This window comes from Lutjanus erythropterus, chromosome 4 (genome assembly GCF_056507025.1).
Source record: "Lutjanus erythropterus isolate fLutEry1 chromosome 4, fLutEry1.hap2, whole genome shotgun sequence".
In the NCBI taxonomy this organism is placed as follows: Eukaryota; Metazoa; Chordata; class Actinopteri; order Lutjaniformes; family Lutjanidae; genus Lutjanus; species Lutjanus erythropterus.
Genome location: NC_139320.1, coordinates 3,171,741 through 3,199,267, shown reverse-complemented (window position 1 = coordinate 3,199,267; position 27,527 = coordinate 3,171,741). Strand labels below are relative to the sequence as shown.

At 38.4% G+C, this 27,527-nt stretch overlaps 1 protein-coding gene across 11 annotated transcripts in view; it reads right to left on the bottom strand.

Annotated features, from left to right (window-relative positions):
* myo18ab (myosin XVIIIA b) overlaps nucleotides 1–27,527 on the bottom strand; it is a 206,342-nt gene that overhangs the window by 102,763 nt on the left and 76,052 nt on the right. For all 11 annotated transcript variants that reach the window (XM_084716789.1, XM_084716790.1, XM_084716795.1 and 8 more), the window contains 9 exons: nucleotides 23,975–24,145; nucleotides 22,618–22,708; nucleotides 20,595–20,787; nucleotides 18,610–18,696; nucleotides 10,898–11,039; nucleotides 10,401–10,560; nucleotides 8,229–8,415; nucleotides 6,056–6,263; nucleotides 4,925–5,034 (listed from right to left, as the gene is read on the bottom strand). In XM_084716789.1, the coding sequence (XP_084572915.1) occupies nucleotides 4,925–5,034; nucleotides 6,056–6,263; nucleotides 8,229–8,415; nucleotides 10,401–10,560; nucleotides 10,898–11,039; nucleotides 18,610–18,696; nucleotides 20,595–20,787; nucleotides 22,618–22,708; nucleotides 23,975–24,145 (1,349 nt within the window). The remainder of the gene's footprint in view (nucleotides 1–4,924; nucleotides 5,035–6,055; nucleotides 6,264–8,228; nucleotides 8,416–10,400; nucleotides 10,561–10,897; nucleotides 11,040–18,609; nucleotides 18,697–20,594; nucleotides 20,788–22,617; nucleotides 22,709–23,974; nucleotides 24,146–27,527) is intronic.

Genomic DNA, 27,527 nt, shown 5'->3' with positions numbered 1-27,527 from the left:
AATGTTGTTTCTTTCTTTTTTTATATATATAAGAAACGGTTCAGATTATACCAACAGTGTGCAATGCTGCCATCAAAGCAAAAGCTGGTACTTTGAAGAATCTGAAATATCAAAGAGCAAAACACTTTTGCACACTTGTAGGTTGACAGGTGTGTAGGAGAAGACCATGTCTCGACAATAAAAAGCAACAAGACTCTCCACACTGTCTTCTGTACTTGCAATCAATCAATAATTTAATAACAACTTTATTAAATATTTGATTGCAAGTACAAAAGACAGCGTGTCTTTTATTTTAGATTCTTAAACAGCTAAAATGTATTTTACCTTGTTTTCTAATTTTTTGCTTACTATACAATCTATAGTTCATAGTTTAGAAAAGAAATGTAACATCCAAACTACTACTACATCATTTGAATTTAAGTCCTATATAAATAACTACTACTAAATATATTATTATTATTATTATGAGAAGGATGAATCACAATATGAAAATGCAATACAAGTTGTCATAAATCAGAATTATCATTTAAGATCACTAACCCTCTCTCTAATGTCCAACACATCAGACTCTAATGATACAATTTGGTGAGCTCCAATAGGATTGTGAGATATTTTGAGGACCAAGTTGACATTTTGATGAGTGTATTCTACAGGAAATGCACATGGAGTGTCCAGAATAGTGAGGACTTGTGCTCAGGGAAGCATCAATGTGCTCAGTACATTTTAGACCATTGGAGGAAAGGTCAGGGGGTCAACACCATTAAGAAGGGGAACTCCACCAGTTTTAAATGTCACAGTCATTTAACAGAAAGCCTGCGTTACAAACTTAGGGCACGGAGTTTGAAATGTGTTGGCTTTTACCAGAGACAGAGCCTTGAAGAAAAGACGCTGTCGAGGTGCATTATTAGAAGTGTGAGATTCAGCATTTCTGGTTTGATCCATTGTTTTCTTTTTTTTAATATTAACAGACAGACACTGACGTCCTCAGGAGGACAAAGCCAGTGTACCACCATCTTACAAATCACGTAGACCTGTGAATGTCTCCAGTGAAAACCAGGACAATAATAGTGAGACATGATAATAATATACATGGAGCTTGAGCCTCTCAGGGACAAGACACTGACAGGAATTTTGTACGATGCGGTGGATTTCCTCTGTGCTGTGTGCCTGGTTGGTCTGAAAAGCTCTTGGCAGGTACACCATCTGGCTGCTGACATCACGCCTACATCACACTGTAAGAGGAACTGACAGAACTGGGCTGTCGGCGGCTAAAAGACGGGGCTCTTTGTTTGGCAAAAAAGAAATTCTCAGACAGGCTCGGCAAACCAATATTCTCTTTCTGTCGCTTTCTCTTTGTGTGAAAACCAATTCTTTCATATTATTCCTCCAATTATACGCCCTTCCCTGTCTCAGACCGCATCCTTTCATCCGTCTCCCCTTCTTTCTTTCTTCTCCGCTGTTGGTTCCCGTCTCCCCAGAGAACTGTGTACCATTAGTTCTCTCTGAGTGGCCGATCCTCTCTAAACTCATCTCCAAGGAATCTTGTGAGCCACTTTGCTGCCAACGTGTTGTGTTGTGGTAAAGAGAGGAGAGCTTGATCTGCTTAATGAATCCAGTTGCATCTCCTCTGTTGACAGCGGCTATTCATTTTTCATATGCTCTTCATATGTAACTGACAGACATTCAGCCAATCAGATTTTAGCTTTTAGATTTATAAATATCAGGAAAACATTATTTACTGTTGCTGACAGCAAACTTTAGCACATGAGGTACAGAAGGCCTTAAAGTAGAGATGTTTTTCCTCCAGCAGCCCCACCTCCCACTCATAAAGGTTAATCACGCCTTTGTGCAAAGCTGCTATATACTGCCTGAACAGAATGTAGAGGAGACATTAATCATATGCTCAGGGATGTTCCTAAACTGTTCTGCCTCCTATACAAAAGGAATGGAAAGATAATGAGACAAGAAAAAAAAAGTGGAAAGAGACAAGAAAATGGGAGTGGAGAGGGAGAGAGCGAGAGGAGGAAAGAAAGAGCTCTTCCTACTGCCGGTAATTAATCAGTACAGTAGCCGTATGCTGCCAGCCTGCGCAATCATAATTAATTACACACAAGAGCGCTCTTGGAACAGGAAGAGGACAGCGGAGAGAGGAGAGCGGGAGGAGAGGAGGAATAAAGGGATTCTGTTCACACCAGGAGATTAGAATGTGGAGGGCAAGGAGAGAAATCCTCAATCTCCAGACTTTACACTTTCTACATTCTAACAATGTTTTTACTGGCAAATGGTGGGGATTTTTACTAGGAGGTTCTCCAGTGATTTAGTCTTCCATTTCCATAAAGTGGGAGGACTTTATGGAGACAGAATAATTAATATTGATGCAGTTGAGGCCATGATATTCTCGCTGTTACCCCACAGTAAAACAATGGATCCTACATTTCCCATAAAGCAACTCAATAACATCTGTTCATTAGACCCAGCCTGCCAAGTGAACAGCGAGGTCTTTAAAACATCTCCTCCTCTTGTTTTAACCGACTAACTCTGCTGCTCTGGAGTCAGATCTCACTCAACTTGCACTTGAAATCAACGTAAAAAAAACAAAACAAAAAAAATATATCTTACTTCTAAACATGGCTGCAATTAATTATTATTTTCATTATCAATAAAACTGTTGATTATTTTCTCAATTAATCAATTAATTAATCCTGTTACAATCTTGTTAGTTAAAAAAATAGGTCCAAACATGTTTTGTTTAGACCTATCTTTCAGTTCTTTCCTATAATGATCATTTTCATTATCGATCAATCTGTTAATCATTTTGATTAATCTATTAGTCCATAAAATGTCAGAAAATGGGGAAAAATGTTGATCAGCGGCCAAATTGACGTCCTCAAATGTCTTGTTTGAGAATTTGGACTTTTTTTTCTGAAAAAATGACTCAAATTGATTAATCGATTAGCAAAATAGTTTATCAATAGAGAAATAATTGATTAATGGTTACAGCTCTATTTAACTGGAATTAGATTAGAATAGAATTAGATTGTTTTTGATGGGAGGAGACTCACATACCACATCACAATACACCAGCTGGATGTGCTCTGAATATTTCTAGCAGCTGCACTAGAGGTTATTGGTTCCATGTTGGTTTTGTTTAGTGATTTATTGGTTGGCTGACGTCTGTGCTCATGAGGTTGATGAATACAAAATATGTGCAGACACATCTGCAGGCAGTCGCATCAGTGTGGCTGCTTTGGAGCGATGTTAGCACTCCCCCTTGTGAGTTTTGGGAGGTTGAGGAAAAATTTCAGATAATTGGATTTAAGATTTTTTTAAGGACCAGCAGAAACCTCAGTGTCACAATATTTGGATCTAAACGACTAATAGGTACAAAGGACTTTGGAATTGATCCAGTAGATAGTCGCAGTGGGCATCTGCCAAACGGGCTCTCTCTGTCTCACTCTCACTAACTCACGTCAGTCACCCTGTCTGTCAGCATGTTTCACTCCACTGTGTTTCCCACACACAGACTTTATTTTGACGGGCCCCCGAGTATGTTTTGTGGCCCGTTTTGGCATTTCGGTTTTTGAATCTGTCTGAGAGTGAACCCATTCGTGATTGATAAGTGAACAATCCGCCCTCGCTCTACCTTTCCCTCACCTCTTCACTCTGCTGTGTGAGAACATCGCTCAAACTCTGCAGCGAGACACAGAGACAGTCTCCTGTTTAATGTAAATGCTAAATTATGCAGTTGTTTTGTAAAAACTTGTAAGTGCAGCTGGTTGGTGCTGATGTAATTCGGTGTCATGTTGCTTTGATCGTTTTAATTAGAGATCATTCACGTCTCCCAGCTCACCTGCTGCTGTGAAAACACAACCACAGGTGAAAAATCCAGAAAGACAATTGTGTTTTTGGGCGACTTTACGAAACATCCAGCTGATGAAGAAAGTCAACAGATCAGACACTGACAGGGACAGAGAAACAGAGGGAGGCTGGCTGGGCTCCAGTGTGTGTGAGTGAGACACCAGATGTGTGTGAGTGAGTGTGGGGAGAAGAGAACTGAAGAGAAAACCCAGGTGAGCAGATTCAAGTAGTGTGTGACTAAACAGTAAAATGAGATAGAGGATTCATGTTGCCCACAAGCCCAATTACCAAAACTTATAAATTTAGAACCATTATCAGACCTTTATTCTGAAAGGGCTCAGTGCTGTGTTCATTGGTAATGATAATGAACTGTATTTTTTATATTAAACTGTAACTTTATATATATATTATCATTGTAACCTGTCTGCAGCCTGCATGGTTCACTGTAAAACATCAAGTTTTGAACATTGACAACAAAATATTAACCCACAATTCATCACAAGGGAATTCAGAAAGTGTGACCAACAGTAGAGGTGCCCTATATAGAGCACTTCAAACCATTCCATTATTAGAGATTCAGTCATTATTAGGACCTTATATCATTTGTGTCTGGGCCACAGCAGCCTGATCAATTTCTCAAGAAAAAATAATTACAATTATAATTAATAAAAATAATTACCCACCCCTGTGTTATAGTGCAACTTTGCCGTTTTAAAGGGTTAGTTCACATCCTAAGTAATAGCACTCAAACACACATACACCATCCTGCTGCCAGAAGTACTAACTAAAGCACCAAATTAATCTGTTCACAAAAAATGCACTACTTACTCCTGTTTGAGTAACACTGAAATATTGAATGTTGAAAACCAAAGTGGCCAGGTGTTGTAGGAAATTAATTGCATTGCATTCTGTTAGGGCTGCACAATTTATCTAAATTTCTAAATGTTTTATCTAAATCCTGCCTGTAAATAATGCATTTTTAATATCCTAATGTGGGGAACACACACACACACACACACACACACACACACACAACAGTAACAGACCGACCCTGCTGAACACTCACCCTCTTCTCATCAGTGACGATGTAGTGGCGGCCGTGCTTCTTGGTCAGATGCGGCGTCAGGACATCAAAGCGCCTGCGGAACTCAGAGAACACCATGTGGTCTGGGTATCCTGGAGGCAGAGAGGAGAACACAAACACAACAAGCACCGAGGTTAGAGCAGCTGATGGTCAACTTCTATTTTCAGAAGCAACACAAAAAAACTTGGACATACTTCAGGGTAAAAAGATAAAGTTGTGAAGGTTTGACAGGAGGGAATGTACAAGGTTACATTTCAGAACCTTTAAGAGAGGTAGGACAGTATGAATGTCTCTGGGAAGATAGTTTGACATGAGGACAAAAGGCTAAAGCATGTAAAAGCTTAGAGTTTTGAATGAAGACATTAGAGAGTAACTGGTCCTTCTGACAGCAACAGCAGTGGGTGGAAGATTATTAGAACGCTTTCAGAATCTCTATTTATGGAAGTTATTTTTGTCACTGGGTTCAAATAATTTTGGAAAAGAAAAGATCTATTTACTGACACTGTCAGAGAGGCAGATGAGTCAGGGACGAGACTGAGAACAAGTTAAGCTTGAGGAAATTTAAATCATTGAAAGAAAACTATAAATCCTGTAGCAGATAGTATAGTAAAGATCAGAGTTTAGTGATCTTAGTTTTATGGAGAACTTTTCCCTAACCCTTTCAAAAACTTAGGTCACTAACTTTTATATAACAGCACTAACAGAAAAGGGTCCAATCAGTTAGTATTATACTTCGAGAAAATTTGGGAATTCACAGGAGACAATGGTGAAAATCAGAGCAGCAGAGGTCCACATATCCTGACTTTTTGTATCTAATAATTCACTCAAATTTAGTTCTATAAAACTTCAGCTAGAAATATGGATCTAATATTTTTAAATGTGTTTTTTGGCTTTTTTGCCTTTGATTTATTGGACAGCTGAAGATATGACAGGAAAGAGAGACAGCGAGTGGGGGGGGTGACATGCAGCAAAGGGCCGTAGGCAGGAGTTGAACCCACACCTGCTGCAGAGGACTCACAGTCTCAGAATGCTCAACCGACTGAGTAACCAGACCATTAGTTATATTTAAATTTAACAAAAACTAAACGCCAAGGTCTCCACAGTCCTCCTTACCTTGCCTATAGATGCGGAGTGCATCAAGCAGCTTGGATCCTCGCAGCTGAGCCCTCAGGAGGCCCACGTCCAATGTCATCAGGCCCGAGTCAGCACTCTCTCCGTGCGTCATGCGGGGCTCACCTCCTCCGCCCACTGCCTCTGCCTTAGGCAGCAGGCAGTGGACGAAGTGAACCCTGGAGCGACGCACCATGTCAATCAAAGCATCCTGAAAACAGAGAGGAAGTCAGCTTCTGCTTGTTGAGAGGACGACAGCAAAACAGTCACGTGTCCTCTCCTAGCTTTATCTCTTCACAGCATGGAAGTCTGTGTGAGATCGCAAACCTGCAATCTACCTCTAACCTACAGTAGCTGCGTGAAGCAACTCAAGGTTATTCTTTCTATTCTCCGAACACCCACACAGGTGTTATCAATTACTCTGCTACAATAAAACCAACCTAAGAGTCAAGAAAATGTCATGAATGCAACTTATACACATTCATACTGCTGTGAGATGAAGTGTATGTAGGAATCATAAATAAAGACACCTGTGTGGGAGGATGATGGGTGTGCAGGGACTTTAAAACACAATTAAGATGACCTCAGTAGAATACACAACCTCTTCAGATGCTTAAACTCACTTCATAGACTAAAAGTAGGATGTTGGCTGAGCTCTTTGTACTGAAGCCTCAACAAAGGCTTGAAACAGAAACATCAAGAAGCACAAAACAAACTGCTGAGAGCGACACCAGGGCCAGATCATAGGAGTCATGTGGCAGGTCTCAGTTCTTTAAGCTTCAAGGACACTGTAATGTGATCAGCTGTTTATAACTGTCAGTTTTCTGTCGATGTAAAGTCAAGGCCATAATCCTGAGAATAAAAGCCCACTGCTCTGAAAACACACACTCTGGAGCTGGAGTTCAGTGGCAGTCTCTTTCACTTCTGCCAAACTCCATTAACATTTTGCTGAATTTAACCATTTTTAACCATCTAAAATATTATTAATGATTTCTTATGACTCATAAACAGACACTTTGATAAACTCAGTTTTGGTTTCAGCTCCAGCATTTAAATGAATAAACATGAAACAGGGAGTGTGACCAAAAACAGACCTGCACTAGAATGGAAATTGTTGGAGCGTTGTTGACATGGAGGCCAGTATTTCAACTTAGCATGTAGCCTTCATGACACCTGGTCACGATGACCTCCTGCAGTTAGTTTGTCATATATGTCTCCTTAAAGGTCATCTTACTGTAAGGGCATTTTGAGGTAACTCTACAACTGCTCCAAGACAGCTTATAGTGTTGTGCTATTTGGTGAAGTTGACTGCACAAACATTATTGAGAATTAGGACAAATCATGTCCTGCCAAAAATTATTAATACCAACACTCTAATTCCAACTGTATGGTGAACATTTTTTTTAAAGATTTATAAATATGAAATACTATATGTAATTTATGAAATGTTTTGATTTGCTTTAATTTTTTTTTCATTTCTAAACTTGCTCTGTATTAAAAAAAACAGCATTTTTCACTTTTCAATTCACAACTTCAAACAATTTAAAAATGTGTTAAAATCTTTCAAAATCAAAAATGAATAATACCTACTGATAACATAGGTCTGAAAATGTGCTATTATAATCATCTTTGTTTAAAAATGTTTTTTGTTCCCAGATCTCCATTAACTCCATCAGATTTTTATAAAAACATGATTTAATCAGGCATAAAAAGGGTTAGCTAAACCGTTAGGACCCCTGTCTCACTTCCTGGTGTATAAAAGGCAGGAATACTCCTCAAGCACTGGCAAACTTTCTATTTTTTGAGAAAAGATGTGTCTCAACCATAGCATGTCAACTCCGTAGCCCTTCTAAATCAAAGCTAAATAACAATTATGGTCACTTAATCTAAAAACAAATGTAATAATTATTTTTCAGCATAAATGAAGAATAAAACTCAACAAACCCTCAAAATACAGTTTCGTCCAAATTCTCAAGATTTAGTGCTACAATACTTGATTAAAGCTTCCTTAAGAATGGACATAAAATAAATTAATATAAAATATATATATAAAATAAAATAAAATAAATTCAGTGCTCACAAAGGGCCAGTTTGCCATCACTGTTGACCAACACCCCTCAAAGCTGACCAGCAGAGCTTTGTTCAGGACATTTTAATCAGTGTCCTGTCCACTCACCACTTGTAGTTTGACCTGGATACACAGGCTCTTCTTCTTGACAGCGGCCACTCCTGTGGTGAAGGTTTTCCTCATGCTGGTGGCTCGTCGCAGGGCGAGCTGGGAGCTGCCCTCCAGACCGGCGATGGAGCCAGACAACACCGTGGCCCCGCTGGCCCGGCCCATGAACAGCCCACTGATGTTCTTCCTGCCGGTGGCAGAAGAATTGATTACACACGACTAACGGCACAGTGAGTTTGTCTCACTGCATCAGTCAGTGATTGATACTGCAATATACAGGGAGCTAATCTCACTGCATTAGTGGCATATTCTTCTGTTTGGAGACCCATATGTTGGCGGGCTGCTCCCTGCATCATTTGGCTCACTGTGCTGCCTGCTGCTCTCAAACAGTAGATCTCATTTCTCCTAAATCCTCACAGATTCTGGAGGTCTGAGTTTGATTTGGATTAGTTGCAATATGCACCTAAACATGGGTCTTGTAAAAAGGTGCACATGAACATAATGAAGACTGTGATTCTTGGGATTTTGTTGTTTAAATGACTATACCTACTTATATCATTATTATTATTATTATTATTATTATTATTATAACTCCATTTGTATTCAACTCAGGCTATAACTAACAATTATTTTCATTTTATGATGATTATTTTCCCAATTAATCGATTAATTAATTCTGTTACAATCTTCTGAGTTGTCAGGTCTTTCTTGATGATTATTTTCATTATCAATCAATCTTTCAATCACTTTCTTGATTAATCTATTAGCCAAACTGAATAAATGAAAGAATGAATTTATTAAATGATCGTAAACGGATATCTCAAAACCTGCACAAATAAAAATCAAACGATCTGCAAAGAGAGATGCCACTAGAAGGAAGTGAAAAGAATGTGAGAATTTGCGTGAATCATTCCTTTAATGATTTACTAACTTTTTCAGTCCGCAATCAACTACATCACTCTACCTCAGCATTTGCAAAACTTCAGGCTGCAACCCAAAATGAGAGATCCATTTTTATTGGGTTGTAACTGAGTAAAATGCACACAGCATGTCCTCAGCAAATGGCCGCTGCCTTTATTTAACCCTACTGCAGAAGGTAACAAAGTCTGTCTTTGAAGCAGGACTGTATTAGAGGTGGGCCTTTAATTCTAATTCCCTCTGTTTTGTAATTCAGGGTACCTCCAGAGTCCTCTTTTTAATACCACTTAGAATTAAATTTAATGCCAGCTTCACAGGAATTATTCAAAATATAATGGAAAATCAGTATGAATTTTAAGCCCTAGAGAACAATTATTTACTAAGTACATGAACTTAGTAAAACATTTTATTACAATACTCACAATCCTATAAGCTGGAACAGACATAACCCTCTCATATTTTGGACTCTGCTTTGGTTTTAATAGTATCTGTACTGTTGTAACATCCAAGTCACACCAAACTAGTGTATTATTAGGATTTTATCAATACCATTACTCTTATTAATAGTCCTTACTGGTCTGGTTCTCTATTGATACTCTTGTGGGTTCTTTTCCATTAGTAAATAATTGCTTTTGAAAAAAATAAAAAGTCTGCAGCATGATAATAAATTACACCAAAACATTTAAAAACACCAATAAAAGAACTAATTATGCCGGAGCTTATCAATACTTTAGTCTTGAATAATTTCACTCCGGGGTTCAAACACATTTGACAGTTATTTACGGCAGTACTGTATTAATTATTCCTACAAAAACAGGAAAAAAATAAGACCTTTGTTGACAAAATTAGGTACTTTTTCAATACTTTTAAGGCCTTATTTTGAGACTTTTAAATTCAATACTTTTTAATACATTTAAGACCCTGTAGGCACCCTGTAATTGGTTATATTATGACAGGTAGCACAGAATGAGAGACAGAAAGCTGCTCTCGGTGACGTCAGTCCTAATGACATTCAATACACGGGACACTATCTCTAAAATACAGCAGAAAAATACAGCTGGGGTCAAGAAATATAACAGCCAGCTCACCAATGACTAAATCTGTAAAGCAGCACAAAATGACAGTTAGGCTGTGAACATAAGGTTCATTTAGGTCCATGTGTGTATCATCAGTACAGCAGTGATTTCTAACGTCCATACACTCAGTTCTAATAAACTGGATTTGCAGATGTGTGATAGCTGTGAGTGCTCATACTTCTGAGAGTCCTGCAGCAGTGTGGCGGCGTTCTGGGCAGCAGGGTTGTGCTTGGCGTGGCTCAGCCAGCCCTGAACATTGTACTCCACCCAGTCTGTCCCGTGGCTGTGGCCCAGCAGGAACTGGTGAGGCGTCTCTCCTCGCAGCAGCAGATTGGCTCCTACAACACAAAGGACATAATTCCATTTAGGAGGAGGATTACTTTAAAAATTGAATGTAATAGTGTTTCTAGTGCAGCAACTAACAATTATTTTCATCAATAATTAATCAGTTTATTATCTTAGAAATTAATCAATTAGTTGTTTGGTTCATGAAATATCAGAAGATGATGAAAAAGTAATGGCATCAGAAAATATTCTTATGTAAGAAGCAGAAATCAGAGAATTGAGAATTCAGAGACTTTTTGTTCTTAAAAAAAAAAAAAAAAAAAAAAAAAAAAGACTCAAAATGATTCAATGATGATAAAAATAGGTGCAGATGACAGGTTGACTGCTCACCTTTGTTTTCTCCCTGTGTGGAGCCGTAGTAGCTGAAGAGTCTCTCCAGCATGGTTTCCTCTGAGCCTCCAGGCTGAACAGCCTCCTCCTCCATCAGCCACAGAAGACCCCGAGCCTCATCCGTCCTGGCCAGAGTGCGCACCTGAGACAGAAACCGACAGTCACAAATCCAACCTCACACACTTCTCTTTGACCTTGACAGAAAAAAAAAACCCTGAGGTCAAAGCATGTGTATAGAATAGAAATGTTTAGTCATCCCTTCAAAGCAAAAGATAAAGTGCAGAAACTGAGCATCTAACAAAAACAAACATAACATAGTTAACACTGGAGCAGCCAAGGTGGTCATTTTGACTGTTTTCAAAGTTATGTGTGCAATAACTTTGTCTGAATTAAAAAACATAATGCTGCTGGTACCTGACTTGTCCTAAAAGTGCCTGTATTTTCATGTCAAATGTTTTTTTTAACATATATAATACAGAAAAGGCAAAGAAAATGTGATAATTTTTACCTATTTTAGGTAGATGGTCATACTGACTAAATGGAAACTGCCACTGTTATATATTACATATGCATCCTGGTTGCTTAGCTCTTAGTCTCCATTTCCAATTAAAATACAGATAATTAATTAATTAGACTTCATTAAAATAAAGTAGGGGAGACCAGGGACAGTTGTAACGAATGATTTGAAGCCATGGTATTCAATGGCAAAATTCATATTTGACTATTCATACATATATATTTTTTCCCAGCTGGCCGCCTCGATGTGGCTCATGCTGCCGGTGTTTTATCGGTCTGAGCCAGGCTTATGCTGAAGTGGCTGCTGCTGGGTCCCTGAGCTGTGCACCCACTGTCTCCCTCTGTGTCCCTGACAGAGACAGACACCGCAGGTGCCGCTGCAGACTCATTTCTCCCACGCTGCCACCGTCTCTCGGACTGCGGCCTCTCTGACAGAGGGAGCAGCTTCAGTGCGAGCTGGATGCAGAGAGACAGGGTGAGGACCCGCCCGGTCAACCCAGTGATGTTTTCCCAAGATAAAGGTGAACTGTTTTGAATTGTACTGTTAAAATGTGGAAATATTTGGGGCGTCTGACCTCCCTCCTATTTAGAGGACTGAAGGACTGAACATTAGACCACAACCAGTCTTTCATATTTTGTGTGGCACGCAGAGATGATGGGTAGCGGTGCAGACACACCATATCCAGTGATGACAGCTCTCGATGCAACACATCACCCCACTTTTAGTCACTGGGCGGTGCAGTATACAGGTTATGTCACATGCTGATTCCCACCCTGCTCTTGCTCTCCCCTCCAAGTTTACCATATAAACACTGCAGTCGATTGGACAGACATACTGCAATTTGGGCAGTGATTGTTTTTGGCTCAAATCTTTTCAACAAGACGGCCGAGTCACAAACTTTGTCATTTTTCATCTTGTTTAATATTTGATCAGCGCTGCCTAGTTTGACAGTTTGATAAAACTTTTCTGAGTCTGCTACGTTGCATTGGACAGACCTCATTTTCATAAGGGAAAGATCTAGTTGTGATCATGCAAATTAATATTCGACAAGCCGTTTGTCAACTCGCCATGTCGCACCCATCATGTACTGTGTTGCCAGATCTACTCCTCTCTGTAGAAAATGAACTGGATCCCTCATCTTGATATGCGCTAACAGATTTAGTGTGTCTGCACCATAAGATGCCAGGGGCCGACTTCACCATCAGCATCATCCCTCTTCATCATGTTTACAGCGGTGTGTGGAAAACCACTCTGTGCTTCTACTGGTCAACTCACATAATGTGCTGCATAAGTAGTTAAACTAGACGAGAGCAGTCTTTTTGTTCCTATACTGGAGTGATTTAATTTAGAGGGTGAAAATTGGCAACCATAGGCAGGGAGTCTAACTTTCTAGCTTTAATAACTTTTTCTTCTTATGCTTCGAACATTGTGAGCCACACAAATCAGAGCTGAGTGAGCTGGCAAACTGTGTGGACAGTCAACACATACAGACAGGCTCACAGTAATTGGCCACAGCTGAAATCTTTGCAGTTAGCAGCCATCAGCAGTGACAGCGATGAGATTTCACCAAATATTTCTCTAGCAGGCGCTGGAATTGTGTTTTTTGAGGAACTCTTCTACTAGAACAGTACAAAATAAATATTCTATGGAACTGTTCTGAAACAGAAACCCATGAGGATTAGTAATGAGTCAACTGACAGATGACACATCTGTCCTTCATCGACTGTACTGCTCAGGTCTGTGGTTATTTGGTAGCTTTAAACACATAATATGTACATTCTGCTGTGAGGCATTGCTTCCTCATAACAAGAGCAAAAGATGACCTTGTGAAGTAGCGTGGGATCATGGGAGTTGTTGTGTTCACTTTTAAACAACCATCATTTCTAATGAAAATCTAATTAATGTGACTTTGACAGGAATCATGTTCATGGATGAGATTCATTCAGTCACATTCTCTTACTTTCTTCCTCACTTTCTGATGTTTCCTGTGTTTTCACAGAGGTTATAGTGAATAGCAGCTATTAGGAAATGTACCATTACCATGAATAAATCATGGATTTCTCTGGTTTCAGAAATCTGATTGTTGGAAACATTTTGGATAATTTCAGTAGAAGATAGAAAGATAAGATTTTTCCCAATTTGGTATTCCAGAATTTGGTAAGTACACAACCCAACAAAATATATATCAAAGGTCTAATATTTTCAGACATTGTAATGCAGAAATTTTACATGTTAGAGCTTTAAACCTCTACACCCTATAGCGCCCCAGAGTGCCCGTTCTATATTTTCACTATAAATCCCATTTTAAAATCATCTCCAATGTATTAAAATAAGAACCAGTGTTTCCTCTATCCTGGTACTCAGGGTCCTGCATGTTGTTTCCCTGCTCCAACACACCTGATTCAAATGATCAGCTTGTTATCAGGCTTCAGACTATCAGACAGAGGCTTCATGATGAGCTGATCATGTGAATCAGGTGTGTTGGAGCAGGGAAACATCTAAAACATGCAGGACAGTGAGCTCTGAGGACCAGGATAGAAGAAACACTTGAGGACAAAACGTCCTGATCTTTGTGTTGTAGACAGCAGAAACTGTCTCTTGCTCCCAGAGATGCAGGCTGGTTTCTGAGGGGAAGAGTGATGAAGAGTCAGTAAGGAGGACGGACCACGTTGCAACATTTCCACATAAACATTCAAAAAAATGTTCTCATAAAGTTGCCAAAAACAGCTTCTGCCACATTACTGCTGTTTGTTCTTATAACAGAGCTGTGTGGGCTAAAGTGTGCAACATTTCTCTTTTATTTTGAAAGCCCAGTGTTATCCAGTGAAGGATCTGTTGTTGTCAGACTCCGACTGTTGACTCAGGAAGCAGGGAGAGACAAAAATTACAAAATTAATCTGAAGTTACTTTCTCTTCTTTTAGGCAGACTGACATTCATTCCATCACAGATTTTTACAGCAGTTTTAGTGCTACTTGTTGTTTTTAATAATGTTCTGAATCAAACTTGGTCTAAAAAGCTACAAATGCCAGTGGAAAACAACTTTGTCAATTTCCTTTAAAATGCCTTGTAGCTGCTCCTGGTTTTGAATTTAATCACTCATCTCTAACTAGACAGCCGATCTGTTAATTATCTGAACATTGCTATTTCATTTGATAGGATTATATATTTTTCTCCCATAAGACAACAGCTGTTTTGAACTGCTGGGTTCATCATGATCTTACGATCCAAGGCTGTACTCTGCTGTACTCAGCAGAAGGTGTTTTGCATCCTGCTTTATTAGTTTTGTAGCTAATAAAAGTTGTGTACACTACACACTGATTCACTTTAAAATAAATGTTAAGAATAGGACTTGATCTTGATCTACGAAGGGCCTCAGCATTTGTAGTAGATGCTTTAGTATAAATGTCTTGCTGTTATTCGTCTGTTCAGAGAGCGGCTGGCCCCCACTGGCCCACTGCCAATGGGATTCTTACATTAGTGTGCTTGGCAGAGATCAGTCTCTCTAAATAAGGAGGTGGAAGCTCTGCAAATACGCAGCGTTTGATGAAACCAGAAGGTTAACTGACTCTCAAGGCCTTTCAAAATCAAAGAAGAGATGCTGCATTGTGCAAATGAAACCTAATTAGCAGTGAGGTACAATCTGGATCCTTTACAGAAATACATCCTAAATAAGGCTGCTGTCATCTGACCAGAAATCACAAGACATACATTTAAATACATTCACACATTTTTTAATTCATTTTTTTCTGATTTCTTTGCTGTATTTGCTTGTTTTGTATTCCTTTTTCAACAGTATGACTGAGGTTTAAGAAAATTATCAAATTTATTATTCTCTTCTAATTTCTTTTCTGTGATTTATTTGTTAAATGGATTTATATGTGTACTGGTGGGTGTTCCATTAAGGCTGATAAAGCCTGGCTTGAATTAGCTTCAGCTTCCACTCAAGGCTTAAGCCGTTCCACTGAGACATTTTAGCCTGGTGTCATCAACACTAACTCAAGACAGGCTAAAACAAGCTGCACTGTCAGCATGCATGGAGAATAGAAAATATATGAAGAATACAAAGGGGTAATCTGGAAAAAAGGCCAATACTGTCACAATTAACAAAACAAAAGAAAGAAAAGAGATGACTCGCAAAAAAAAAAACTATACAGACAAAGTAAATGCCAATGCGTGTTGTCCTGTCCTAATAGCTCACTTGGTAGCATGTCTGCTCCATGTACTGAGGCCTCAGCAGCAGCACAGGTTTAATTCTAACCCGAGGCTGACCTACATGTTCTTCTCTCATTCCTTCTATTCCCATCTATCTTGACCTGTACTATGCAGCAAACAGGCAATTAAAATCATTTTAGAAAAGATATACAAGCCTAATTGTAATTTTGTCTTCATAGTTTGAACTGACTGTAACTGACTGTTGTACCCTGAGTTTTAGCTGAGAGAAGTTCAACAAATAAACAAACTCTCAAAGAGGAAATATTCTTACACCTGTTCTCCTTATTGAACAGAGAAATACAAGCGAACATCTTCTGAGACAAGTTTAATTACCTTGTTAACTCACCAGAAAACACACTTCATTCAAACTCAACAAAAAAACAAAATAATCTATCTTGGTTTGTCACCAACTCCTTTGTAGATCTTTAATTCTCACTCAAACCAATAAAGGAGCCCCCCCCCCCCCGAAAAAAAAGAAAAAACAAGTGGCAATGGACTCCAATCACCCAGTCCGACTGTCCATCCACCTTGAATTCTTCTCTGCAACATTTTGTGTTTAAACTACTACTGTTACTGATGCTGCTAACATGATGCTTCATGTGCATCAGAGCTTAAACTGCACAGTCTCATGTGGTTTCTACTTCACACACACACACACACACACACACACACATACACACACACACACACACACACACACACACACACACGCACACGCACACGCACACGCACACACACAGACATATTTACCATTGATTTTTCTGCTTCTCACAATCAACTTCAACATAATCCTCCCCACAACTACTGTGAAAAAAAAAACAAAAAAGAAAAAAAATGCTACTTGCTTCAGCCACTACACACCAATGCTGCAGGTTTTCTGCAAAGGCCAGGTGCCAAACATGTTTGTGCCATTAATAATTGAATGGGCTTTTCAGCAAGAAGCCAACTGATGAGAAGAAGGAGGGAACTTTTAAAGCCAACCAGAGGGAAACTTCATCCCAGTTATTATCACTAATGTAGGACAAATTCCAAAAGGAAATTCTGCTGTCCAATTTGCAATTTTTATTTCCTAGTTTAGGTTGCACATTGTCTGCCAATTGGAAAATAAAAAATCAAAAGTCAGTTTCAAATTAAACTTTATTGTTTTGGCAGGAGTTGTTTGTTTGTTAGCAGCACAATGAATTTTACTGATCGAGCCAATAATTAGGCATTTTCAATTTCTCCAACTAAATTTATGGTACCATAACTACATTTGTTTTGTTTATTATTGTATTATATCATATTAAATCATATCATATCATATTCTACTATATATCTGTTTTTTCATTTTTATTGTATGTTCAAAATAAAGCCATTCATTCATTTAAAATTTTTGTAAATTATTCAGTTTTAATATTAGCAGTCACCAAAATCCAAAAAAGTTCTGTTTGATTTGAACTTGAAGCTTGAATTGTAAAAAAAAAAAAAAAAAAAAACATACTGTATTCATCTCTGTACTGTTTATTATGATGCAAATTCAAATTGATTAATTTTTATTTGTGTTTTCTATTTAGCTTTGGGAGCACCATGTGCACTCTCTGACCTTGATAGACTTTCTCCTCTAAATAGAACTGAACCATTCATCAAAACTCTACTGAATCACAGTACAGCCTGCTGGAATTTTCTGATCCCAGGAGACACAGCTTTTGTTCAAAATGAAATGTGTGTCAAAATACCATTTTAAATTAAATATTGTGGTGCTGCAGAGATTAGTTGGTGTCACTGATTGTTACCATGGTAACATGGGTCTTCAGCCTGAGTTAGTTTGGGGGGAAGGTGTCTCATTTTTTTGGCTTACAGTTAGTCAGTCTTTATTTTAATGAAATGGTCAAACATTTGTGAAACCAGACCCTGAAGACTTTGTCACCTGGGAAATTTAATAAATATGAAACAAAATCAGATTTCCAAAAAAATTACAGACAGAGCTCTTGCTGTTTTCAGAAATAAATCGCATTAACCTAGAGGTCAGGTTTGTAGTCAGACATGATAAACTATGCTCTTAGAGAAGATCACTTTTGTCCTGAAAAACGGCTATGATGCCTTTTTAAAGATTCAACAGCCTTTTATTGAATATATATAGAAACATTACCTTTATCACCTGTGTGTAACCTTTGACCTGACTCCATTGCAAACTAATACTAACATTCAGGTACAATAGTTGACATGTTTTAGTGACAAGTGTGTCACAATGTAATAATTGTATTTTATTGTTTTGCTTTTTTTTATTTAGTATCTGCTATTATTCTTTCACCTCATTGTTTTTTATTAACTGTGCATTTTATCGTTGAGTTTATAGTGGGAATAAGTTTTTCTCTTCTTGTATAACTGAAAACTTGAAAATGAAGTATTGCAAAAAAGAAAGTTTACCATGTGAACAACAGTTTAGTCCAGACTGATCCATGGTGGTGTGGATTGTTTGAATGTAATATATGGAAGCATGAATCATGTGAATGTAAAGTCACAGCATTTAAAAACTGACAGTGCTCCCTGCTCACTTACACATTTGAACAAGACGAGTTATCGCAGCACTGTCATCCCAGAGTCACATTAACACAGAGCTGATTTTTCTTCCTGAGTCTCAGATCAGATGGCTTTCAGACACAGCGATGCCAGCTTTGCTAAATTGGCCTTTAAGCTGCAACTATTTGCACTTGCCAGTGGTGATGAACGGAGCTATTTGCTGGCTCAGTGGTATTTTGGAGCGCTCTTTAGGCGACAACTTGATTTGCATTAATGTCTCACTGACTAAGATTAAATCTCATGCCCAAACAAAGTGCCCTTGACTGTGGACCTGAATAACTCAAGTCTTCACTGAGAATAAACACCACTGTAAGATGTGCTTTAATGAATCTCACACATTTGTCAGGACAGGTTTCCAGGTGAGAGAAAAACACAATGACATCTGAAACAGACACACAGTGGAGTGAGGTGTGATGTGCTTACCAGAGCTTGGGTGGAGGCTTGGTCAATAGCTGCTACAGACAGTGAGGTACTGGACTCTATGTCATCTAAAGCAAGCTCTATGTTTTCCTAGACGCAGGAGGGGATAAAGGTTTCGGTTAGTAACCTACAGAAGATTCACCAGTAGAAGAAGAGATCATCAATAAATCACAACTGCAGTTACTCACTTCTAGACATTAGACACTGTAGATTGGGTTGTGTGAGTGTACATTTGTTTTGTAGTTCGCACAATGTTTCTGAAATTTGCCTTAGTTGATTTTGCAGAGCACTATGATTAAGTTAATTTGTCTTTAAATAAAATTTCTTAAAGGGATAGTTCAAATTTTTCAAGATACTTATCTATGGTCAGTATATTACCTACAGTAGATGATGGCTGGCATGAAGCAGCAGGAGTACCAGTGTAGGAAGCTAAGCAATCTCAGCATGCTATATTTACAATATTTCTACCACTTTACCTTGCTGTCAGACAGCCTGTGCTGTTATACAAGTCAAATATCACTCTCCTCTAACTGACCAGACTCCACTGGCAACACACAATTTTATCTGACAGAACATGGGAGTTGTTGGTCTACCACTGCTTCAATCAACTAGTTTATGTGTTATTGCTTCACTTTGGCGAGTTTAAGTAACTAACCATTTAAAACAACAAGTTCACACATAACACAAAGAAAGTAAAGAACGAGGCAGCAGTAGATCAACACTTTTCAAGTCTTCATTCATTCAGTCATTCATTGTCTGTAACTGCTTTTCCGTTAAAAGTTGCCTGGGCAGAGGCTGGAGTCTATCTCCACTGAGACTGGACAAGAGGTGGCGCACACCCTGGACAAGTCTCCAGTTCATCGCAGGGCTGACACATGGAAACGGACAACCATTCACCCTCTCATTCACACTTATGGGCATTTTATAGTAACTGACTTTGGACTGTGGGAGGAAGCCGGAGTACCCGGAGAGAATCCACGCAGACACGAGGAAACTCCACAAAAGGTCCTGTCCCTGGTTTTCAAACTTAGAACCTTCTTGCTGTGAGGCAACAGTGCTAACCACTGCACCACCATGACACCCTGTTACTGTTTTTTACCAATGGAGTTTGGTTGGTTTAAAGAGAGTGATATTATATAATGGCACTTCCCCGTCGTAAAAGGCTGACTGACAGCAAGGTAAAGTGGTGACAATTTTTTAAATAGAGCATACACTTAAACTGAATTATCTTTTTAGGTGTAAATTCCTGGAGGCATGTCGACCACCATCTACTGTAGGTAATACAGAGGCTATCAATAAATATCTAACACAACCACACTTCAGAAACCCAAACTATCCCTTTAACTACTGTAGGTAAACGGGAAAGGAAGGGCGTATCTGAGACTATGTCAAAAAGTTGGACTGAGGTGTGTGTGTGTTCTGCAGTAGTTGAAGACCGAGCTCCATTCAGTTCTGAACATGTGATTAATGTGAGTTTCTGTTTATAGAAGTAGGTCATGGTGCTATATTGCTTAAATAGACATAATTTGAACATGCATATTTTCTCAGTAATATCTAGTGGTATCTATAAATGCAGATAGTTTTGGCTTCAATTCGTTCAGATTTTTGAGGCAACTATTTTCATCTTCCACCCAAAACACAATGAGGTGAATGGAATCCGGGATTATCCCCAGACTTTGATGTGGACAGTTTTAATAGGAACTATACACAATGGCCAACAGTAGTGATAATCCCTTAGAAAATATAAGTTTCCAGTGCTGTGAGCACCAATTAAATTCCACTGGCCTGCACTGTATTGTGGTGGAGGCAGTCCTGACAAAGAATGAACTGATAGTGAAAACAACTATTTCAAAAGGTATATCTGACTATATGTAATTGAAGATATTTTCTGTGCAGAGACTGTATGACAGAACACAAAGCTAATGTGTTAATATGTGTATGTTTGTCCATGCCACTGCTTGTGTTGTGCTCTGTGGGAGCAGCAGCACCTCCTTGTATCTCTCCAGCTCCTGGACGAAGGTGCGTTCGTGGAACAGGGTCTGCAGCCTCTCCTGGGTGTAGTTGTGGCAGAGCTCCTCGAACGTGGCCCCCCGCTGCTGCTGAGCCAGCCGGGGGTTCTGGAACCCTGGGGTGTCCACGATCAGCAGGGAGCACAGGGAGTGCTGACTGGACTTCAGAGCCCTGAGGAACACACACATTTGCTTAATTGTCTCTTTTCTCGTGTTGTATGTTGTTTTTGGTTTTTTTTTGTGTATTCACTTGTATTCTCGCACTGACTGCTTTGACTAATATACGTAGTACAAGTACTTACATTTGGGTACTTGCCGATACTGAGTACCAATATGAGAACTTAATAATGCCATTAGACTTCTTACAGTAACTTTAAAAAATCACTGTTGCTGTTTCGTGCTACAAGTGTAACCATAGTTACTGAACACATTACATTTTTGGGTTATTTGAAGTTGATTTTGATATTTTTGATATTTTTTGATTTTGTGTTTTGTGTGTGGTATTGGTATCGGTGCATCCCTAAACAACATGCATATTTATAGTTAGTAAGATTTAATTTGGTAATAGGTCTTAATTTAATTGCACTGATGCAATATTCGGCTAATATTTAAAGAATCAGTACATTAGGATGCAACTAACATTATTTTCATCATTGATTAATCTGTCAATTATTTTCTCAATTAATCAATTAGCTGTTTGGGCAATAAAATGTAAGAACTGTCCATCAGTGTTTCCCAATGTCTTGTTTTGTCCACAACTCAAACATATTCAGTTTACTGTCATAAAGAACTAAAGAAACCAGAAAATATTCACATTTAAGAAGCTGAAATTGTCAGTAATTAATTTAGTGACAGAATAATAATAAATTCCTCGACTAATTGTTGCATCTCTTTATGACATGTATCATACGTGAATTAAGGCCAATGTTTGAATGTACTGTATGTGTTGGAGTAGAAAATGTTGTGGAGCTACAGAAGACATTTCTACTGGACACAGTCACGAATCTGGGAACACGTGTGTGCAACTTTCATAATTAGAGCTGATATCTGTAACAGCTTGTGTGCATGGTTTACAAGAGGAGAGCAGCAGAACATATTGACACAAAGGCACATGAGAAATCTGCACAATATGAACTGTACGGCAGACAAGTGAACCAGCACATCGATTTCACAGCCACCTCTGCAACACTGCCAAGAATAACTATTTACGGCAAAGACAAACGCCAGAATAAAAGCATCTCCTGAAAAGAAGACTCAGACTTTACTACAGAGCTGCAGACTGTGTGCACCATAAACATTCTAACCAATGGCCTTATTAAAGCACACAGAACATCAACAAAGAACTTTGCTCCTCTCGGCTTACTTTATCTGGGTTTGCCTCAGGGAGAGACTTTCTATCCACCTGTTTTCATGCACATTCTGAATTTTTAATGCAAGATTTTTGATTTTATTTATTTTGTGGTGCAACCAATTGTGCTTCATTGAAGGAGAAGTGTTTTGAATTTAAAGAAGGATGAAAGAAAAGAGGGAAAGCACAAAAGAGAGTTGAAGTGTGAACACTTAAAGCAGCTGAAGTGTGGGCATCTAAATGAGCTGAAAGGAGGAGACCTATCAACTGATGTGTAACACTGAAAGGAACTGAAGTGAAACCACAAAACTTTCCTGCAGAAAATGTGTGAATGCTCATGCTGAAACAAAAATGCAAAGCATTGCTGAAAAAGTAAAACTGGCAGAACTGGAAGCTGAACTGTGTTTTTATGTCTTGGATTAAAGGTGAACTGAAAGGACTTCATATAGGAGTTAAAAACTAGCTGCAAGGAGCGAAAAGGGCCAGTCAGAGCTGAGGTGAGCTATCAGACAAGTTGGACTGTTTGAAGGATGAGAGGGAAGAAAATTCAGATAGGAAAAGTTATGAATGAAATTTAAAATGCCTAGGAAAAAAAACAACTCCAAACAGGATCATGATAATTAATTTACATATGAGTTAAATATGAGGTCTAACCTGTTAATGAGGGAGATGACCAGCGTGAAGAGCTCTGAGTACAGTCCAGATGCCATGGCCTCCAAACACTCCAGAGCTGTGACCTTCGAGCCTGAGCAACACAGGGGGTCGAGAGACAACAGAGCAGAGCCAGAGACAAGAATAAGATGATGTCATTTTACAGGGTCATGGTAAAATCTCTGCTTACTCTTTTCAAGCAAAACATAAGGAGAGCGTTTTTCTTTGAACAGTATTTAAACCTTATTGAGAATGACTACCAAACCTCAATTCTCCTTGAGTTATGACCAAAATGTGTCTGATTACAGATAACTGTCAATTTTCAAAAGCTAGAAACACATTTTTGGTCACATTCTTAGATGTTACAGGACATTCCCTGATTTAAATCATACTCGTTTTAGACTACATCTTATCAGAGCAAGAGCTCATCACATACAAGCAGTTCAATTTTTTTATGACTTTTATGTTTGTATGTTTTTATGGCTGGAGGCATTATGTTTTCAGGTCATCACATTCTTATGAAGAAATAAACTTGATGCAAATGTTCACTGGGACTCAAAGATGAACTGATGAAATTTTGGTGGTCGAGGTTAAAGGTCCATCCCTTTCTCAAAAACTTGATATCTCAAGAATGCTTTATAGGGACTTTCTTTAAATTTGACACTCGGGTTGCAAATTGTAAGCACGTACTCTTAAGATTTTGATAACATTAATGATCAATCAATCATTATTAAGAAAACAGAAAAATTTTATTCAAAACAATGCCAAATGTGTTTTTTTCCTTCTCAATCAAAGCGATTTTTCCACAGCAACCATCTTGTCTATGAAACAGGTAAAGAGGTAAAGGCCTGCATATTAAACACATATACATATATATACTTGAATACCAGATAATATGAGGAGGGCAGTCATAAAAATAATCTCTGTTATATTTTAAATCTTTATTTGTTTGCAGATTGATTCGATTTTACTTGATTAATCATGTTCTTAACAACCAATTAATAACTGATTCATTGTTATCATCCATACTTTACACAAATATTAACTTAGACTTGATTTAGGTGGTCAAAGGTCACAGTGACCTCACTAAACACGTTTTTGGCCATAACTCAAGAATTCATGTAAAATATCTAATAGGATAAAATGATGAGGTGATGACATTTTATTTCCAAAAGGTCAAAGGTCAACTTCACTGTGACATCATAACGTTCAGCTGTCTATCAGTCCTATGTGAAGACAGGATATTTCTACCTGGAAATGATTCACTGGAATCACAAATGTACAGTGAGAATTCACTCTGAACTATATACACGGTCTTCAAAAGGAGATTAAAGAGTGTGCAGTTGGTGTGGGTTTTTACCTGCATTGTCACCTTGTCCAGCCTCGTCCGGTCCTCCTCTGAATGAGGTGGAGTGCTGCAGTCCTTTGGCCTGGTGCTTAAAGATGGAGGAGGACAGCTCTTCCAAGGTGCAGCCCAGCAGGTAGGCCGCCTTCTGGGCCCATTCATGACGGGCAAACTGCCTACGTCCCGCTAACAAGAAAGTAAAGATTTGTTTAAAACACAAAAAATACACAACAAGGACCTGAAGAAGAAAAGATAATGAAGACAGCAGGGAGAGAAAGACGAAAAGGGTGGAGGATGAAAGGGGTGAAAAGGGTGCTTAAATTGAGATACAAGACAAAACCTGTAAATCTGTAGTTTCTATCTGCATAGCTGTAGCTAACACAAACTGAAATCACACTGTGATTCTGTATATATCTGTAATCTGAAAATCCAAAAGCAATATTTCCACTCTGTTGTCACCAGCAGTGGAAGGTGTTTTGTCTGGATTCGGGAAAACGATTGTGGGAGTGGTGTGAAAACTGACAGCTAAGGTGTTAAGATTCATACTTGTGGCTGAGTTTTTCCATCAATAGAACATTTAGTTCTATTTCAAACTGTTCAAACCACAGGCCTGATATTCTGTGTCTGTGCTGTACATCATGATGTCACCAGCATCCATGAATAGAGACTTAACTGCAAATGAGTGACTGAGGGGAATGAATCCTACAGGAAGATTCCAACAGCATCATTTGAAGAGGAGGGTTTTGTGTCTGTGGTTATTTTCATACCTATACAGTCCCTCCAGGATTTCACAGGCTTATTTTAGGATTGTTGCAGCCTAAAATGCCTGATTTCACAACAGCTTTTCTAAAAAATTGCAATGCGTGTTGCAATGTTTTTAGGTATTTCTGGTATAAATGCTAATAACAATGACAAATCTAGTGTTCTTTTCAGTACACGTGACAAAATAAAAAAATGAAAATACAAAAAAGTAAATAATAAAACACTGAGACGTACATGCATGACGTCTGCACAGGGGACCGCTATGATTCAAACTTGTGGAAAGCTGCAATGATTGGCCAAAACTGCAAGGTCATGCAGAACTTTAAGGGATTGGTTGAATTTGCATGAATTGTTGTGATCGCAGTATCCTGGAGGGATTTACAAACTATGCAGTGTGTTCATGTGAATACACCACTGACCACACCACCAAATCCCCACTAATCTCATCCTGGTCCTAGTCTGTGGCTTTTTCAAAGATGTGTCTGTGCTCCTGGTGTGCACACTGATAACTTCTGTGAAATTTCTGCACTCACACAGTACAGCTCTTGTCATTAACCTTGATTACCTCTGACAAAAAGGCAATGTTTTCTGTGATTATTGTTTATCTGTCTCTCAGCAGGAATAAGGAAAAACTACTGGCCAGATTTTCATGAAACTTGGTCCAAGGAAAACAGCTGGACATTTTTGAGGATATCTAAGTCACAGGGAGGATACTGGAATTACGGCTTATGTTTTCATTTTTGTTAACATCGCAAGATGATGGCATTTGGCCTTGGCGGTGGCCCGCACTCTCTGAGTGCTGTTTCAGTTGGTATTTTTACAGGCCCAGTCATGTTCATGAAAAAAGAAATTTGATATATGTCTCATTTAGCAGGGCTAGAGTTTACGTCATTACAACCACAACCTGAAAATGCTTTGGCACATATACAGCCTTTTTTGTTTTTCAAATGTAACATATGTTGGTGTGTAGGCAGCAGCACCGAGCTCATCAAACTGGGAGAATGTATCTCTTTGTTTCACAAACAGCTGGTCAGGACGCACAGCCCACACAAAGCAGCACTACACTTCCATCCTCAACTGTGGACTGAACGTTTAAAACACATTTTTATTTATAACAAATCAAAATAGACAGGGTTCCTACAACTTTTCAGAAGTAAAATTTTAGCACTTAGTGTTTTTCAAGATTTCTCCAACTATTTTGATAACTGATTAAGCAGTCTGAGTAATTTTTTTAAGAAAAAGAAATTAAATTCTCTGATTTCAGCTTCATAAATGTGAATATTTTCTGGTTCCTTTACCCCTCACTGACAGTAAACTGGGCTTTGATCAACATTTTTGGACATTTTATGAACAACTAATCCATTAATTGAGAAAATGATCAACAGATTATTCAATAATGAAAATAACTGCTTCAAGAAACTTGGAAAAAGGGTCCAAACGTGGAACACAAGGACGTCAAGATCAGTTCGAATCATTTTGTAAGATTTTTTTTTTTTTTTTTTTTTTTTTCTGATCTCAGCTTCATTTTTTGGTTTCTTTACTAACTTAGGCTCCCTGACTTACTTTATTTCTTTATCTGAAAGGTAAACTATTTAGTCAGGCAGGGATTTATTGTGGAAGTAATGTACTTAGAATTTTAAGCACTTTTAAAACCTTGAAAATATTCAAATTCAAGTATTTTCTAGGATTTCTTCCCATAGGAACCCTGAATAGAAAACTGAGAAATGAATCCAATTGTGTGTAAAACATTCAAGCTCACTGCTACTAGCCTAGCCTAAAGGTAAATTAGCAAAAAAAAAAGGTGTGATGCAGACTGCAAGCCTGACCAGAATTTATCTCGGAAGTTATTTTCAGCTTGCTACTGCAGATCATATAACTCCTTAAACACATCATCTGATCAGCATAAATACAGGTTAATGATGATGGCTATGTGATTGGCCACATCGACATTTAAGAGGAGCGATCAGAGATAAAATTAGAGAGTGAAGCAGGTTGTCCTCTTAACTCCTGGCAGAAGCATCCTCAGTGTTTTTAATGGATTATGTTGAGCTGTGTTTCCTCCTGTTCAGACCCACTGGTGTGCAGAAGATCACACACCTCACACCTCTCTGAAATCCACAGCTGTCACATCATCCACACCTCGCTTCAATGTTTGACACATACACTGACATTACTGAACTTGTGTGCTTCTCCAAAGCTAATTTTGGATTTGTTTAAAGATGGAAGATCTGCTGAAGGACATTCCCATTAACTACATAAAGGCTGATATTTTGCATATAGAGTTTTTGTACCAGACTTGCATGGTTTTTCAAAACATGCACAGGAGCAGCTGAGTTGAAAAGTATTAAATAGAGCCTATATTTATAGTTTCTGTCACCACGCCCTGGACCTAAAATAGCAAATGTAAAGATAAGAGTCATTATAATAAACTTTTATTTATAAAGCACCTTTCCAAAACAGGGATTACAAGGTGCTTTACAGGCTAACAACAACAGGGATCATGAAAGCATTCATCATAAAAACAGGAAGAACAATAGCACCATCAATAAAACAAGAAAAATAAAGCAATAAAATATAAAACGCAGTAATAAAACTTTAAACAATAAAAAAACATGGTGTGGGGAAGTAAGACAGAGGGATCACAGGCAGGCTAGACTATGAAAGTGCACTTTAAGATGGAATTAAATGATAGTTGTATAATGTTTGTGGTCCAAACACGTACGACTGTGTGCTCAACATGGAGATTGACAGGATTAATCAATCGATTAATCCAGAAAACAATCAACATGTTAATCAACAATGAAAA